At 40.2% G+C, this 18,308-nt stretch overlaps 1 protein-coding gene across 3 annotated transcripts in view; it reads left to right on the forward strand.

Annotated features, from left to right (window-relative positions):
* Positions 1-18,127, forward strand: part of EIF2AK4 (eukaryotic translation initiation factor 2 alpha kinase 4) — a 97,296-nt gene extending 79,169 nt beyond the window's left edge. The window contains exons 30-39 of one of the 3 annotated variants that reach the window (XM_061430727.1): positions 1,618-1,725; positions 2,298-2,426; positions 3,917-4,036; positions 9,885-9,997; positions 12,920-12,978; positions 13,867-13,964; positions 15,189-15,257; positions 15,940-15,984; positions 17,289-17,407; positions 17,891-18,127. In XM_061430727.1, the coding sequence (XP_061286711.1) occupies positions 1,618-1,725; positions 2,298-2,426; positions 3,917-4,036; positions 9,885-9,997; positions 12,920-12,978; positions 13,867-13,964; positions 15,189-15,257; positions 15,940-15,984; positions 17,289-17,407; positions 17,891-17,948 (918 nt within the window). In that variant the 3' untranslated portion in view covers positions 17,949-18,127. Of the gene's footprint in view, positions 1-1,617; positions 1,726-2,297; positions 2,427-3,916; positions 4,037-9,884; positions 9,998-12,919; positions 12,979-13,866; positions 13,965-15,188; positions 15,258-15,939; positions 15,985-17,288; positions 17,408-17,890 lie in introns of those variants that run through there. The other 2 variants (XM_061430728.1, XM_061430729.1) reach the window with 2 other exon arrangements.
* The last annotated feature ends 181 nt before the right edge of the window (positions 18,128-18,308 follow it).

The following is an 18,308-nucleotide window of genomic DNA, read 5'->3' on the forward strand; positions in this document are numbered from 1 at the left end:
CTTTGTCTGATAATTCTCACATCTGTTTCATTTTGTTGGTGTCTGTCGATTTGCCTTTCCTCATTCACTTTGAGATCCTGGCTCTTGTTACGATGCCTGATTTTCAGTTGTATCCTGGACATTTTGAGTCTTACGTGACTAGACTCTAGAACTTACCTAGACCTTCCAGTTTAGGCCTCCTCTGACACTGCATAGTGGAGGCGGGGTGGAGGAGGCAGGGCCCCTTCCTGCTGTCAGTGGGAGTGAAGATCAGGTTCCTCGCTCGGCCTCCTTCTACACCCCCAGGGTGGGAGGGGTGCTGTGTTACTGCTTCCCACAGGCCTCCACTGATATGTAGTGGAGGGTTGGGGGGTGGGGGAGTTGGCAGGTGGCCTTGTTACTGCTGGAAAGTGGTGAAAGTTCCAGCTTCCATTCAGCGTCCTCTGGCACCACCCAAGAGGGGAGAGGTACCTTGTTACCACTTGGGTGGGATGGAAGCTGGGGATCCTGGTCTCCACTGACACCACTGGGGGAAGCGTTACTCCCAGACAGGAAAGTCCCGGCTCCCCTCAGTGTTCTCAGATACCACCCTCCTGGGACTTGGTGGGGCCTCTCTGGGTAAGGGGGAATGTCTTGACCCCACTCAGCCATCATGAGTGGGAGTGTCTGTGCTGCTTCTGTGACACTTGGCCAACCAGAGCCAGTATTGTCTACAGATTTTTTATCTTGCTGGGTTGCCCCTTTCTTGATTTTTTTGACCAGAGAGATCAGATTTTCTTTGGGGCTTTTTTGTTTGTTCTTCTTGGCATTTCTGGGATGACAGTTTCTCCAGCACTCAGACCTGGGTACAAGAGGCAAAAACCAAACCCAGGGAACTCACCACATGTGGTTCCTCGGACCCCATGGTCCCTGGTCAGCCTGCCATCTTCTCTCCACTCTCAGAGTCGTCTTATGTTTGCTTTATCTGTAGTGTTCAGGGGTTTTAGCTGTACTTAGAGGAACAGGGAGAAGTATATCTACCCATCTTGGTCCAGAACCTATGTATCCAACTTTAAATTATCTAGTAACATAAAGTAAGTAAAAAGAAAAAGGTGGCATTAATTTTAATAATGTATTTTATTTAATACAATATATCTAAAATAATATGTAAGCATGTAATCAAAATTTTTTTAATTATTAAGGAGCTATTTACATTTTTTCTAAGTCTTCACAGTTAGCATTTGTTTAACCCAGTATACCCAAATACTATTTCAACATGTAATCAAGTATCTAAAAATTATTAAGAAGCTATTTCACATTCTTTTCCATTCTGAGTCTTTGCAACCAGCGTGTTTTACATATACAGCAAACGTCAGTTCGGATTAGACATTTCACATGCTCAAGCCCCATGTGGCTAGTGGCTGCCAAATTGAACAGTGCAGAGCTCGGTGCAGCATTCATTAACATTTCCTGAATCTGCAGGTATGCTTGCTTCTCTCTCTTGCTACACACACACACGCACACACACACTCTTACACACTTTATTTTGTTGAACCCTTTGATAAGTTGCTATTAGAGTGCATGCCCCCAAATCATCGCTTTTCCTATCATCACACTTTCTTCTCCATTTCATAACCAGAGCTGCCTGTCTCTCCCCAGATTCCCCAGTTTAGAGGACCACAGGCTCTGGGGCCAGTTCCTACTGCCATCGGGGTCAGCATAGCCATAGACAAGATAACCACTGCTGTCCTCAACATGGAAGAGCCTGTAAGTACCAGCTCTGCTTTCCAGCATGCTCTGAGATGGCTCTCCTTTTGCAGTCATTCACATGGAGCCCCAGATGTAGTAGCTATAGACTGAGGTTTAGGGAGACTGTCTTTGCTGTGAGGGGCAAGCCTAAATCTTGGTGTCGATACTTAGCCTCTGCTTTCTACCTGGGGGACCTTAGTCCAGTAGCCAGACTCTCCTTACTGGAATATGCTATGTAAATGTGAGAGATTACACTTGTTAACAGACTCATATCAAAGCCTTCCGATCATAATTCTACAAAGAAATGGTTTTTTCCTCTGTGTTTCAGGCAAGATTAGTTTTTCCAGAGAAAAAGAATATCTTCCTAATGACTTAGAAATAATTTCAAGTCCTTTATTTTAAAAGACTAATATAAAAATTTTCTGACTGTGTCATTTTTTTTACCATGTCATTTTGAAGCAAAGACTTGTGCATTTATGTTGCTGTACGTGATTTTAAGGTGCCTGTTTCCATATGAGTGCTGCCTGCATGGTCCCACCTACATGCCCGGAATCTCCCTCCTCTAAATGTAATCAATGTTTCTGATCCAGGTTACAGTAAGCTCTTGCGACCTCCTGGTTGTAAGTGTTGGTCAGATGTCCATGTCCAGGGCCATCAACCTAACCCAGAAACTCTGGTCAGCTGGAATCACAGCAGAAATCATGTATGACTGGTCACAGGTAAGGAGACAAAAAGCGCCTGTAAGTGGAGGGCGCCTAGTCATGGCTTCAACAGCAAATCAGCATCTATGGCTTTAGTTTCTGCCAAACTATCTCTATGATTTCATTTGCTTCCTGTAGGAGTTTCTGATTGTTGGAGTAACAAATTACCAGACTAAATGGTTTAAAACAACACTTATTTATTATCTTACACTTCTGGAATTCAGAAGCCTGAAATCAGTTTCACTGGGCTAAAATCATGGTGTCTGGTGAGGCTGGTTCCTTCTGAAGGCTTTAGGAGGAGAATCCACTTCCTTGCCTTTTCTAGCGCCTAGAAGCCTCCTGCATGCCTGCTTGTGGTCCTTTCCTCCCCGTCTTCAGACTCAGTAGGGTAGCATCTTCTTTCCTCTGCACTACATTTCTGTCCTTCCATCTCGAATTAACCCTCCTATCCCTTTTTACCAGGACTGTTGTGATTATGCTGGGCCCATCCTGATAACCCAGGATAATCTCCTCATCTCAAGAATCAATCTGCAAAATCCCTTTTACCATATAAGATACCATAGTCACAGGTTCCCAGGGGTGAGGATGTGGACATCTTTGCAGGGCCATCATCCAGCCTAGCACACTTCCCAGAGGCATTCTGTGTCTAGTGTTTTTAGCTTTGTCTCCTCAGGCCTCTCACTGCTGGACTAACTCCTGCTCTGGGGGTGGAGATGAGAAGAATGGTGCCACCGAGCACCTGGCCTACCCGTTAGAGTGGGGGGCCTTCAGATGGCTGACTTCTCTGCAAGCAGATCACAGAAGGGGCTGCATTACCAGGTGGTCCTCCAAGCTGTACACACATTCACCCTCACTCATGGTGCCCCAGAGCATGAAGAGACGCCTAGGGAACAGAACCCTACCCTTCCACATGTTTATTCCACATTACCTGCCAGCAGCTGCTGCTGGCCATTTTTGTGTGTATTATATAAAAATTCATGTCAGAAGTATGCTGAGCAATAAATTATAATCCTTTAACAGAGCAAGTATCCTATCCATTTACTTGTTTCATAAATTGTTAGAGAAGTGTTCTGTCTTAAAGTAAAATTATAAGCTCAGTAATGGTGATTTCAGCCCAGCACAGGGGTGTCCCCTGCAGGCTTCTCTGCTCAGATACTTCTTTGCTTTACGCTTCAGTTCTGCTTTTCACCTTCTACTGTTTCTTTTGTTGCCTTTGTTTTCCCCAAAGGCCTTTTCCATGTGTGTGTGTGTGTGTGTATTAATATTTAGCAACAATCAAGATGTGAAGCTTTTGAAAACCTCTCACTATGTCCTGACCACACTGAGTGATATGGCCCCTTAGAACAATAGTGAAAGCACAGAAAACAAAAGAAATCTTATTCCTCCTTTGAATTCTATACTCTTCTTGCTTAATATTTATTTATATAAACCATAAGAGCAACATGTTTAGTTATTCACTTTGAGAACACACTGACCATAGTGTTTTCGTTCTCCTTAACTACGTGAAGCTGTTCCAAGTGCTTTGTGTCTATTTGTTCCAGTCCCAAGAGGAATTACAAGAGTACTGCAGACATCATGAAATCACCTACGTGGCCCTTGTCTCGGATAAAGAAGGAAGCCACGTCAAGGTAAAGACCAGAGGAAATCTTTCACAATTCAACAATCAGATTTCCCAAACTGTATTAACCATGGAACGCCCAACCTTCCCACTGAGGTCCTGGCCTTGGCCATGGGTGGAAACCCATTATTTCATTCTCCTTTTGAATTGCTAGGCCTGTGTTTTGGAGAAAGTGTATGAAATAAGGAAGAGAGAATCTGAATTTGAACACTTTTCTTTGAACTTAAAAAAAAATTACAAAGCTATGACTAGGTTTTTTCTCTACTTTTTTCCTCCTTGTTCCCTTTCTCCATCTAAGGAGATAAAAATAACAACTATTGCTAATACTCCTGGCAGACATATCTCTACTTAACTTCCTAACCAATTTTACTATGTTGTATTTAACCAAAAAAGTTCATAAATAGATTACCTCATAACCCTTATTTCTATTTTTAAAGGGAGAAAAATCAATATATTTTCCCTGTTTTTTCTTTTTAATGTCTTTGTCTGGTTTTGATAGCAGAGGGATTTCGGCTTCATAAATGAGTTGGATCCTCTGTTCTCTGGATAATGTTGTTGTAGAATTGGTATTATTTCATTCTTAAATATTTGCTAAAATTCACCAGTAAAAATACTGGGACCTAGATACAGGGCTATCAGATTGCCTCATTCTCCTTGAGTTTTGGTAGTTTATATTCCATTTCACCTAAGTATTCAAATATTCCTCTTACTATCTGCAGGATCTATAGTAATATTCCCTTTCATTCCTGATATGGTAATTTATATCTCCCCCCACCCCCGCTCTTTTTTCCTGATCACCCTAGCTAGAGGTTTATCAATTTTGTCTTCAGAAAGCCAGCTTTTTATGTCATTGATTTTTCTATTTTTTGTTCATTTGTGTTCTATTTTATTGATTTCTTTCTTCATTCTGCTAAATTTGGATTTAGAGACAGTCATTAGTTGAGGTTTGCTTTTCTTATCCACTCTTTGACATTCCCTGCCTTTTATTGAAATGGTTAAATAATTTATATGTTATGCAGTTATTGAAATGGGCTTAAATCTACCATTTTACTATTTGTTTTGTCTGTTCCATCTGTTCCTTTTTCTCCCATTTTTTATTCTCTTTTCATGCTTTGTTTTTAGATCAAATAGTTTTTGTTCCATTTTATCTCTATCACTGGTTTACTGACTATAACTCTTATTTTTAGTGGTATTTTTTAATGACTTCTCTAGGGTTTGTAGTATACAACTTGCACATTCTGCCTTCAGAAACTACTGTATGCCTTCACATGTAGTATAAGAACCTTACAACCAAATACTTGCATGTCCCCCACCATCCTTTGTGCTATTGCTGCCAATCTGTTTTCTAAATATGTTACTAACTTCATAATACATTGTATTTTGGTTTTAATTAATCAATTACCTTTTACAGAGGTTTTTGAAATAAAGAGGGAATGTCCTTTTATAGGGCTTCCTCTATAGCTAAGCAGTAAAAAAAATTCACCTGCAATGCAGGAGATGTGGGTTCAGTCTCTAGGTCAGGAAGATTCCCTGGAGGAGGAAATAGCAGCCCACTCCAGTACTCTTGCCTGGAAAACCCATGGACCAAGGAGCCTGGGAGGCTATAGTTCATAGGTCACAAAGAGTCAGACACGACTGAGCACGCGTGCGCGTCCTTTATATTTACCCATATATTTACCATTCCTGGAACTGTTTATTCCTTTGTGTTCAGCCAGATAGTATTCTGATTTTATATTCCTTCTGCCTGAAGAATTTCTTATTTCTGAGTAGTGCAGGTCTGCAAGTGATGAATTCTCTCAACTGTTCCTAGTCTGAGAAAGTCTTCACTTCACCTTCATTTCTGAGGGATATTTTTGCTGGATATATGATTCATGGTTTATGTTTTTCCTTTTGCTCTTGGAACATTGTCTTGTCTTGTCTTCTGACCTGATAGTTTCTGTTTAAAAGTCTGCTTTGATCCTGTCTGTAATTTATCTTTTTATCTTCTGGCACCTTTTTAAGATTTTCCTCTGTCACTAGTTTTCTGCGATTTGAATATGATGTGCTTTGGTGTCATGCTTTATGTTCTAACGGTTGGTATTCACAGAGCTTCTTTGAACTGTAGACTTACAGTTTTCATAAAGTTTGGAAATTATTTAGACATTATTTCCTCAAATGTTTTTCTGTCCCTTTTCCTTCTGGGACTCTGATTACAGAAGGTTAATCATTTGATACTGTCCCACAGCTCATTGGGAGAAGGCAATGGCAACCCACTCCAGTCCTCTTGCCTGGAAAATCCCATGGATGGAGGAGTCTGGAGGGGCTGCAGGCCGTGGGGTCGCTAAGAGTCGGACACGACTGAGCATCTTCACTTTCACTTTTCACTTTCATGCATTGGAGAAGGAAATGGCAACCCACTCCAGTGTTCTTGCCTGGAGAATCCCAGGGATGGGGGAGCTTGGTGGGCTGCCATCTATGGGGTCGCACAGAGTCAGACACAACTGAAGTGATTTAGCAGCAGCAGCAGCCACGACTGAAGCGACTTAGCAGCAGCAGCAGCACAGCTCATTGAGGCTGTTCTTTTGTGGGTTTTGATTGCTTTTTCTCTCTGTATGTGCTTTATTCTGGATCATTCACTGATCTTTTCTGCAATATCTTATCTGCTATTAATCCCATCCAGTGCATTTCCTATTTCAGGTATTGAAGTTTTTTCATCTGTGTAAGTTATATTTGTGTCATTTTTTAAAAATGTCTTCCATTTCTTCCCTCATCATAGTTCTTATTTCCTTTATATTCTTTATAATAGTCATTTTTAATTCCATCATCTTGACATTTTGGTCTGAATTTCTCCTGGTTATGAATCATATTTTCCTTCCTCTTTTTATGCCTATTAACTTGTGAGTAGTTATTAGACATTATGAAGTTTACATTTTTTTGAACTGTGTTTTATTATGTCCCCCCGCCACCACCACCCCCCCACCCCTGCTTTTTTTGTTGTTGTTCTGCACAGCTTTCAGGATCTTAGTTCCTGAATGGGGATTGAACCCCGGGCTACAGCAGTGAAAGCTCCCAATCCTAACCTCTAGACAGCCAGGGAATTACCCTTATGTTCCTTTACACACCGCTGGACTTTGTTCAGGGATGTAAATATCCTTGACTTTTGCTTCATCCTTTCCAGCCTTTAAGTTTTGTTAGGACAGCCTTTAGTCTAGATCTAATTTAGCCCTACTCCTAAGGCAATGTCCTTTGGAGAATTCTGCCTTAGGTTCCATGTATTATGAGGGCTGTCCACTCTGTAAGAACAAGAACTATTCCCATCCCTGTGGATTTCAGGAATTATTATGCCTACTCATTTCTGCTGGTTGTTTCCCCAGCCTTGGATAGTTCCCTCTCTCCCATGCACAGATCAGTTCTCTGCCAAAGATGTGAGTGGACTTCTATGCAGAGCTTCAGAAATCTTTCTTTCTCTGGGTGTAACTCTCTCCTCTTCAGTCCTCTGCCCCACAGTTTCTAGGCATCCTGGCCTACCTAAGCTCTAGTCTGTCTCCCCAGCTCAGCAAGACTCCTGGCCTCTGGTTTGGCTCCTTCTCCCTGCACTGCAGTCTCAGACTTCCTCAGCACAGTTATCTGGGGGCACTCAAAGACTCACTTCATTCCCCTCCTCTCAGGATAACAGTCCTCCACTGCTTGTTGTCCAGTCTCTGAAAAACAGTATTTATATATTTTGTCTGGTTTTCTAGTCATTTAAGGCAGGAAGGTAGTTCTTAACAATAGTTAATTCTTCATGGGAATGTTTGTAAGTCTCCACTGCCTGCCTGCTTGATAAGTCACAAAATCATAAATGACCCTAGTCCTACTGATCACACCTCTTCCAGAGCAGTGACTGCTCCTGTAATATTACCAAGACATGACTGACTAGCCTCTGCTGGATAATTATAGCATCATAAGCCACTGCTATAATGATCAGCAAATTTTAAAATCTTGAATCAAAATCTGCTTCCCCAAATTTACATTCATTGGTCCTAGTTCTGCCTCTAGAATGGTCAAAATAACAAGTCTAATTCTTCCTCTTTCTCTTAACTACCTTCGCATGAATTTTAGGAGACCACTGCCATGCAGTGGACCACTTTAAGTGTCCTCTTTCCTGGTTTAAACATTCCAGTTACTTAAGCCATTCCTCATAAAGTGATTTTCCAAATCCTTCACCTCCTAGTTAACCTCCTCTAGACACATTTAACTTTGTCAGTGTCTGTCCTTAAATGTGATACTAGAATTCTACAAGTGCTCTAAGCATATTCTGACTAAACAAGAAGGGTCTGTAAACTCCTTCAATCCAGATAACATATTTCTCCTAATACAGCCTATAAGTAAACTAACTTTATCTACCATGTAGTTCTTTTGGTCGTCTTGAATTCATCATCAGCTGAAACCCATTGGCCTTCCCACAGTTGTCACCATATCTGACCAGTCTTCTGCAGTGAGGGCTTGATGATAGGACCTCATATTTGTCTCTGTTAAATGTGATCTTGTTCACTTCAGTACATTGTTCCAGCTCATCCAGCTCTTTTGACTCTTCTGCCTCTGTTAGTGGCAGCATATATATAAATACATGTATATTTATAAATATAAAATAGCAACATCTTTATATTTGAAGGGCAAAACATCACTATGTTCACCCATTCAGCAAGTGCATGTTAAGCATTCACAGTGTGGAAGGGATTGAATTTAGGGCCATGAGGGATCCAGGGACATATAAGCCACAGGTCCTGCTGTCAAGGATCCTATAATCTGGTGGAGAACAGAAGACATTCATGCATGATTATGAGCTAGAAAATGCTCAATGCCATGAGAGTCCTACAAGAAAATTCTTTGAGGATTCCTCAACCTGAGAGATTACTACAGAGGTAGAAGGGAAGTCTTCAGAGTGGAGGTGCAGTTAATGCTGGACCCCAATGGATGGGCAGGATACTAAAAAGGCTTTTTAAGCAAAGGAATAACAACGGTAATGGCAGTTCTTTCAGTAGGTGGTCCCAAAGATGGAGGCAGCCCAGCTGAGAACTATTCCGATATTACCCCAAATAGTCCATTTGGAGTGAAGCAGAATTGTGCAGAGGGGCACTTGAGCAGGAGAATATGGTTCTAGCTGGATCATAGAGAGCCAAAATGCCCAACCAGGGAATTCAGACTTGATTTAGCAGCTAGTGGGAAGCCGGTGGATGTTTTTGGACAGTAGGGAACATCAGAGTATATAAGAAAAATTAACCTGCAGGGAGATGTAACATGGAAGGGAGTGAGGGATAACTGAAGCTGGGGAAGGCTGAGGGCAGCGTATCAGACTACCCCAAGCCAATGCAGGGCACTGGCCATGGGAGTGAAGATGAACAGACGGGCACCATAAAAGTGGGATGACAGGACCGGGGTTTGGAAAGGAGGGGGAGGAGTTGTAGAAATCTTGGTGACTGACCCAAGGATGTTTAAGGGGGAAAACATGTAAAGAATCAAATGAAATGGGAGCTGGTTTGTCTTGGCCTTTTTTTTTTTTTTTTTAATTCTGTCTATAATAAGCTGTTTGAATCTGGACAGGGTTTCTCAGCAGCCACATTTTGACATTTTTGGCCAGATGCTTCTTTGTGGGGCTGTTGTCCTGTCCGTTGTAAGATGTTGAGCTGCATCCCTAGCATCTACCCACCAGATGCCAGCAGCACCCCCCATAACTGTCACAACCACAGATGTCTCTAATTATTGCCAGATGCTCTGTGGGGAGCAAAATCACCCCTGGTTAAGAGCCACCAACCTAAACTGTTGACTGAAGAGTCTTCCTATGGTACTCTTCAGCCTGTTGGCTTCAGAAATAATGGGTCTGTTTCATTCTTTTTAAGGTAAAGTCTTTTGAGAAGGACAGGCAAACAGAGAAACGTGTGCTGGAGTCTGATCTCGTGGACCACGTTGTACAGAAACTGAGGACTAAAGTCAGTGATGAGAGGACTACCAGGTAATGTAGTAAACAAAAGACCAGAAAACCAGCTGCAGCTGCCTACATAGAATTTTCATTCATTTACTTTAAGTGTCAGTTTGATCCTTTGGGGAGATAAAGACAGGTCAGGATAACTTTTTTTTTCCCCAAGGTAACTTTTAATGAACCATAGTACAGCTTCTGAATAACTCAATTATATAACTCCGTGTAAAACTAGTCATAACTTACTCTCAGCATTTGTCCTTCATAACACGTCAAAGATTATTTTATCATTTTGAAAAGCCTGAGGAACCACAGTCTAGCTTCCATTTATCTCATTTGGTCTGTTAATCAGTGAACTGCAGTAGTGTTTTGTCACTGGTTTCGAAAGATCTAATATTCTGGAAAATAATAATGTTCTGGGAAAAGTTCTCACTCATCATAGCAATGCAAATTGGTTCAACTGTCTGCATAGGAATTTAACAAAGTTAAAAGCCTTAAATCTAAAAAAAAAAAAAAAATCACCCAGCAATTCCACTCCAGGAATTTACAGTAAAATTATTCCAAAGGGATAGTACCAAGATGTCTATCAACACACATTGTTTATAACAGCAGTTCTCAAATATTTTGGTTTCAGAACCACTTCATACCCTTAAAAATATTTGAGGACCCCCTAAGAGCTTCGTTTATGTGGTTTATATCGATCAATATTTCTGTGTTGGAAACTAAAATGTAAACATTTTAAAAATACTTATTCTAAAATAACAATAATAAACTCATTACATGCAAACCTAAATAACAGTTTTAATGGAAATAACTATTTTCCAAAACAAAATAAATTTAGTAAGAAAGGTAGCATTGTTTTACATATTTGCAGATATTGTTGTTTTAATTTTTGTAATCTCTAATGCATAAGTAGAAAAAACTACATTGTTTTATTCTTATTATTACTATTAGTCTTATATTGTCTATTTCTGCATTCAGTCTCTTATGATATACACCATGTAGTCTATGGAAAATTCCATTACACATTAATGAAAGGATACAAATAAAAGGATAATTAACATTAGGATTATTGTGAAAATACTTTTGACCTTGCAAATACCCTGTGAAAGGATCTCAGGGACCTCCAGGGTCTCTGGGAACCACACTTTGGGAACCTCACTTATATCACAGTAATTCAATGATAGAAGATTGCTCAAATTACAGTAAATACAGTGAAATACTGTGCAGCCTTTAAAAATTATTTTTCTAATAAAGCTGTTTATTATAAGGAAGGATGTCCACAAATAAGATATGATCCCATTTTTGTTGCAACCAAAATATATAGTTCATACACAGAAAAATGTCTGGAATGATGAACCAAATTTTTCATTTTTATAGTTATTTCTGATTAGTGGGATTACAAAGGATCATTTCCCTTGCTTTCTAAATTTTGTAAGTCTTTTATTTATGCTTAGGAAAAAAGTACTCTACTGAGGGACTTCCCTGGTGGTCCAGTGGTTGAGAATCCTCCTTGCAGTGCAGGGGACACTGGTTCAATCCCTGGTCAGGGAACTAAGAGCCTTCATGCCACAGGGCAACTAAGTCCACGTGCCACAACTACAGAGCCCACGTGCTCTGGAGCCTGCATGCTGCAACTAAGATCTAACACAGCCATAAATAAATAAAAATGTTTTAATACTTTTTTTGACTTACAGCAGTAATTCTTAATCCGGAGTTTTGCCCTTCAGGGGACATTTGGCAGTATTTGCAGACATTTTTGGTTGTGGTCTACTACTGTTATCTAGTAAACACCAGGATGGTGGTGGTTTAGTCACTAAGTCATGTTTGACTTGTGTGACCCCATGGACTGTAGCCAGGCTCCTGTATCCATGGGATTTGCCAGGCAAGATATATTGGAGTGAGTTGCCATTTTCTTCTCCAGGCGATCTCTTCCCAACCCAGGGATTGAACCTGGTCTCCTGCATTGCAGGTGGATACTTTACCAACTGAGCCACCAGGGAAGCCCAGTAAACACCAGGGCTGCTGTTAAACATCCTATAGTGAAGAGGACTGACTCCCCACCTCCGCCCCAGCAAAGAATTATCTGACCCAAATGTCAGGCTGAGAAATCCTGGCTTATATAAAATAATGTTCTTGCTTGGATGCCTTCCCTGAACCTGGCCCCGCCCCCGCCCCCGCCCATCTCCACCTGGCTTGAATAAATTCACTGTCAGGCTTTTTCTAAGGGTATATATGTGTGTATTATATATATATAATGTTCTTGAAGCCTCTAGATATTAGGATTAAAAATCCAAATCAAAGGCAGAGCTTTAGAAAACAAAAAATAGTCAACAAATTAATAGCGACTATTAGTAATAGTACAGGCAGACATTATTAAGACACTTAACTGGCCAGATGGGATTTAGTTTTAGCAGGGAAGGGCTTAAAATCTTTCTTCCATGTGAATGATTATTTCCCTGTTTTCCCAAGATAGAGTGCTATTATGTCTCTCAAAGGCTATAAATTAATTCAGTCTTTGAAAGAACATCCATTCACAGCTTCTGAAAGAATCTCATTTACTAAGTGTTCTCTTGTGGGTGATCACCAAGGTTGCATCCATAATGAAGGTGGGGCATTGCTAATGTTTCCTTGTATTGTGAGGAGAGCAGAAAGAACACCCATTGTATTTCATTGAAATTAGTTTCTTATGTTGAGCCAGTATTCCAAACCCAGCTGAATAAATCAGAATGCTGTCTCTAAGAATGTTAATTTGAAGTGACATCCTTTATAATTTTTATTTGCTCTTAATCAAAAGCATAATTAAGTGAAAATTTTGTTTTCCTCCACTAATAACCAATATTTATTAAATATCAGTATATTTAATAGAAAGCCTCTAAGTGTAGCTCACTATAAATTATGTGTTGCTTTTGTCTTAGTGACTGTTTATTCTAATTGTTTTTGTTTGCTTGTTTTTAGAGAAGCTTCCGATAATCTTACAGTACAAAATCTGAAGGGATCATTTTCTAATGCTTCAGGTATAATTACTAATTGTAACTTAAACATAATAATGCTTGTGTGTGTGTACATGTTTGCTGTAAATACTTAGAACTGTGGCTAACTCACTGCATCAGTAATATCCTCTTAAAGTAACATATGTACAATTAGTTATACCGAAAAGAATTAATCCCTATGAAACTTACATTCTAGAAAATGATAAAAACCACTGGGAGTTTGGTGACCCTTCTGGTCCTGATATGTCTCTTGTTTTTACAAGTGGTTTAATCTTTCTTTGATTCAGTTTATTATGTAGATCAAATGTGGATAAATTTTCCCCATATAGAAGATTGAAGAAAAGTATTTTGAAATGCCCTGGAGACACGCTGTACATTTGTTTTCATGAAAGCCAAGAGCAAACAGTGGTGATAGTTACACCTTTAGTTTTACTACATTTGTCAACCCAAGTGAAAAGGAAATGTCCCAGTGAAGTCCACGAGAAGACATTACTTGACTTTTAAGAGAATTAAATCTTTTGGGTTCATTTCTGTTAGCAGGGTTTCTGCCACCATCAGATTTCAAATACTTAGAGGAATTTAAAGAATTATAGTTTGGGAAATGTTAAGCTTGCCTTTTTTTTCCTTAGGTTCATGAGGGTTGACTCATATTGCCTCCCTATGCCTTTGTCACCTCCCACTGAAGGAGGGAAGGCTGGTGATCCAGACAGAAGTGTCAGAACTACTAGGGGATAATTGGGGTTCTGGGTTTATGGGCCAGTGCAGACAGTTGCAGAGACAAAAAACAAGGCTTAGACATAATCCAGTCCATAGACTCACCCCGAAGTGGATTCTAATCATCTCTGCCAGCTCTGTGGTGTGTAATAGAAAGTGGGACCAGATAAGGCCATAACTGCTAAAACTCTGTTTCAGGTTTGTTTGAAATCCATGGAGCAACGGTTGTTCCCATTGTGAGTGTGGTCGCCCCAGAAAAGCTGTCAGCCAGCACCCGAAGGCGGTATGAGACTCAGGTACATGGTCAGTGTCCTCGGCTTTCTAACATGAGCCGCAAAGGAGGAAGAAAACAAGAAAGGGAATGAAGGAACAGTTTCCTGGAAATGTTTTTCTTCCCAATTCCTGAACTTGGTGACTTCTGAAAATTTCACCAACACAAAGCATCTCAGGTGCCAAGATTCTGCCCCGTTTGTCCTCCAAAGAGCCCTCAGTATACACGGTGGGCACCCGGAAGCAGCTGTTGTCAGAATTACTGAGTCCAAACAAAAAGTTCCTTATCCCATTTGGTTTTGTTGTACATAACAAAGCAGAAGAGATCCTCCACAAGACGTGTGGCAGGTTTCTCTCTGCATACATGTTTTTGGTATCTGTTACTTGCCTGATTCTGTGCTAAGTGCCAGGTAAAATGGAAAACATGTGACATGGCCACAGTCCTCAAAGACTTTATAACCTGAGAAGCATATATATAGTTGGAGAATAGAAAAAAATCAGTACTAGGATGCTGAATTAAGTATACTGAATGAGTGTTAGAGCATGCTACAGACATGGGGGAGAGAGAAAGATCGGTGTCTGTATGGATGATCAAGAAAGGCTTCGTGGAGGTGATCCCTGAAGGATTTCAGCAGGCAGAGAGGGAAGATGAGGGTGTTCCAAATAGAAGGGACAGAGGGAAGGACAGCGTAGAAAAGCTACTGAGCAGAGTTGGGACACTGGCCTCACTTGGGAGTAGGGTATGAGAGGGTAGCCATTACTTAGGAACGTAATTAGACTGAGACACAAAAGATCAAGTTACCTCATTTTGTTAGCTTTCCTGGCTGTTTCTCAGTGTTGGGTGGAAACTCACTTTTCATATCTACCATATTTCAGTTCCATGTTCTCAATGCTGTCACTGTCCCCTTCTTAAATTTAGCTTAATACTAAAATCTCCCTGCTTCCGCATGCGCTGTTTTACAGCACTGAGCTTTTATTACATGTCAGTTCAAAAGTATATAGAAATAAGTGGATTAGCAAACAAATGATCAAGGTAGGCTATAAAATCTCATTTTCCCTGAGGTCATAATACACTAGACACTCATCTTACTGAGGTGGATGAAGAGCAAGTCCTTATATAATATTTGGGATCCCTTTTAAAGGCTTTGGTTTGTCATCTGTGATTGTTTCCTAGAATAAGAACTGAAATGGCAAGAAAGATGGGTTGATTGGACAGGTTCTGAATTCTAACACACTTTCCTTCTTGTTAGGTACAAACCCGACTTCAGACCTCCCTTGCCAACTTACATCAGAAAAGCAGTGAAATTGAAATTTTGGCTGTAAGTCACTTTCTTTAACTTTCTGAGGATGGCTTTTGTCCACACTGTCAAATTTTTGCTCATTGTCAACAGAATTGGGATACAGGCCTGTTTCTCCTAGTTTCTTCCTCTGAAAGATTGGGAGGAGGGGGACTGAAAATGAAAATCATTTTTCTACATGTTTCAGGCTTCCCGGATAGTTCAGTTGGTAAAGACTTTGCCTGCATTGAAGACCCTGGTTTGATTCCTGGGTCTGGAAGATGCACTGGAGAAGGGATAGGCTACACACTCCAGTATTCTTGGGGTTCCCTCGTGGCTCAGCTGATAAAGAATCCGCCCGCAATGTAGGAGACCTGGGTTTGATCCTTGGGTTGGGAAGATCCCCTGGAGAAGGGGATGGCTACCCACTCCAATATCCTGGTCTGGAGAATTCCATGGACTGTACAGTCCCATGGGGTCGCAGAGTCGGACACGACTGAGCGACTTTCACTCTTTCACTTTGCAGGCCTTTGCAGGTAGTGCTGCCAAAGCTTTGCGGTGTGATGTGTTAGTTCTAAGTGCTGAGATCACATCACTGCCAAATTCAATAAGCAGCATAGAAGCATCCCATTCATGCTGCTCCATCCAAAGTGACTCCACAGTCACAAGTCAGTATGTGCTGCTTAGGATCCCTCACATGATGTACATTTTTGTGTATCAACAGGTGGATCTACCCAAAGAAACAATCTTACAGTTCCTGTCATTAGAGGTAAGCAAGATGAACTCTTCTGCACTAGTCTTTAAAATCCCAAAGTTTGCTGTTGATTTGCCAAAAGAAAGTTGAAAGTGGCATTATTTTCTTTATGATATGAGGTATTTTTCTAGCAGTCCCAGGAATTTAGGAGCATTGTTTCTTTTATGTGATATGTATTACTAAATCATACTTTGAGGGAATCACCCTTTTTTTTTTTTTTTTTACATTTCAGAGATGTTTTTAACAAACACGTAGGGTTTTTACTGTGTGTCGAGCTCTAGCAGGCCTTGTTCTAAGCACTTTAGGAATATTAACTCGTTTAATCGTAACAACCCCAAGGGATACATACCGTTACCTTTTTACAGATCCTTATTTTACATTTTATGGAGAATAGAAGCAGAGAGGTTAAACATCTTACTCAGTCACCCAACTAGGGAGTTGCAGAGCCAGGATTTGAACCTAGGCAGAGCAGTGGAATCTACATTCTCGCCCACTATACTATGCTTCTTCAAACAAACCTTCATTCCAAATAGGGAAGCTCATTTGCAGAACTAAAACTATATGGAAGATCTTTCTGTAAAAATTGAATGTAGGTCCTTTTTTATATGCTTTTTTTCAAAATAGATACATACCTTTATTATCAAATAGCCTAACTGAACTTTTTTAAAATTTTAATATATACCTTTGCTATAAGAATATTTAACTGTAAGAATAACTACATGTGATTTTTGCAGCATATCTAACCAAAGAATACTGTTGTCTATCCAGAGTATTTAGTCAGATTAAGTTAGATGAAAAATGAACTTTGCCCCAGAACTGACATTTCATGCTATATTTTAAGGTTATTCTCCATTTATATAAAATATTGATTATATTCCTTGTGCTGTACAATATATCCTGTAGCTTCTCTTATAAGCTAACTCCCCCCTTCCCTGTCCTCCATCCCCACTGGTATTCTCCTGTCTGGTAAATAAGCATATAGCACAATACTGGTGATTTACTGCTTCATGCGCCACTCAAACGGGTGCACATCATCTCACCTAAAGTCAACAGTTGGCAGAAATAACTGGGGTAGTCACGTTAACACACTGGGGCTGCAGCATTCTTAGGCAGGATCTAGTAAGCTAGTTTTATAAAGAAATTCAGTTCTTCAGAGGAAGAACCCTCACAGTCTCCCCACTAGTTCTTCCCCCTGTAACTGATCTCTTCAGTGTTACTTAGAGAGGGGATGGCATTGACACCTCATTAGTGACCCAGGAAAAGCCAATTAATAAACCCTAGTACCTGTTGTGTTAAGTCTTATCTATATTTTTTCCTAGTGGGATGCTGATGAACAGGCATTTAACACAACTGTGAAGCAGCTGCTGTCACGCCTGCCAAAGCAAAGATACCTCAAATTAGTCTGTGATGAGATTTATAACATCAAAGTAGAAAAAAAGTAAGTTATCACTAAGGCATTGCAGGTTTCAGTATAGGTTAAAAGTCAAGCTGGGGGGGATCGGGGGCGGGCATTGTTTGTTTTTAGGAGTTTTTCCCCCAAGAAGGGGTTTTAGAGTGACAAATATGTTATTGTCTTGTTGAGGTTAGATGACTAATAAATTGCTATGTTAGAACTGCAGTTAGTGACCAGTAAATACATGTCAGGACTGTGAATCACAGTCATGCTCTTATCAATAACACGGTGATCTCAGTAGCAGCTATCCCAGTTATCATTTTAATCACCCAGGTAACTCCTATGTTTTATGTCCCCTTGTCAGAATGCCAGTTGTTCATGTTTTCAAACACTAAAATGTTTTTAGTGACTAGCCTTCCATCTTGTTTTTGATTACACAGAACTCCTACAGTTAAGTGTTCTAAAAATAAAGTATCAGCCGCGTTCTTTACCCATTATACTGATCCTGTCTTCTCCCTCCTCTTGCAGGGTGTCTGTGCTCTTCCTGTACAGCTACAGAGATGACTACTACAGAATCTTATTTTAATCCTAAAGAGCTATCATTGCATTGTTCAAACAGACAGGAGCTTATACTACAAAACATTGTACATTCATTGTAATTTTAAATTAGCTTTACATTCTAAGCTGTCCTACAAAGCTGAGCTTTGTAGGTTTTTCCTGTGTAATATATTATAAATTTATCTTTTGAATAAATGTTTTCATATATCTGTTGCTTTTTAATTGCAAATCTATTAACACTACAGGGTTTATGGAGCTAGAACACAAGAAAACAGCTTTGTTCTTCTCTTAGCCCTGTATACTAAGCACATGAAAATGTCCCAAGTAAAGGGCATAAAGAAATCAAATATCATCATTAACTTGGAATCTTTATTCTTGATGATTCTCT

The sequence above is a fragment of the Bos javanicus genome, chromosome 10 (genome assembly GCF_032452875.1).
Source record: "Bos javanicus breed banteng chromosome 10, ARS-OSU_banteng_1.0, whole genome shotgun sequence".
NCBI classification, from domain to species: Eukaryota; Metazoa; Chordata; class Mammalia; order Artiodactyla; family Bovidae; genus Bos; species Bos javanicus.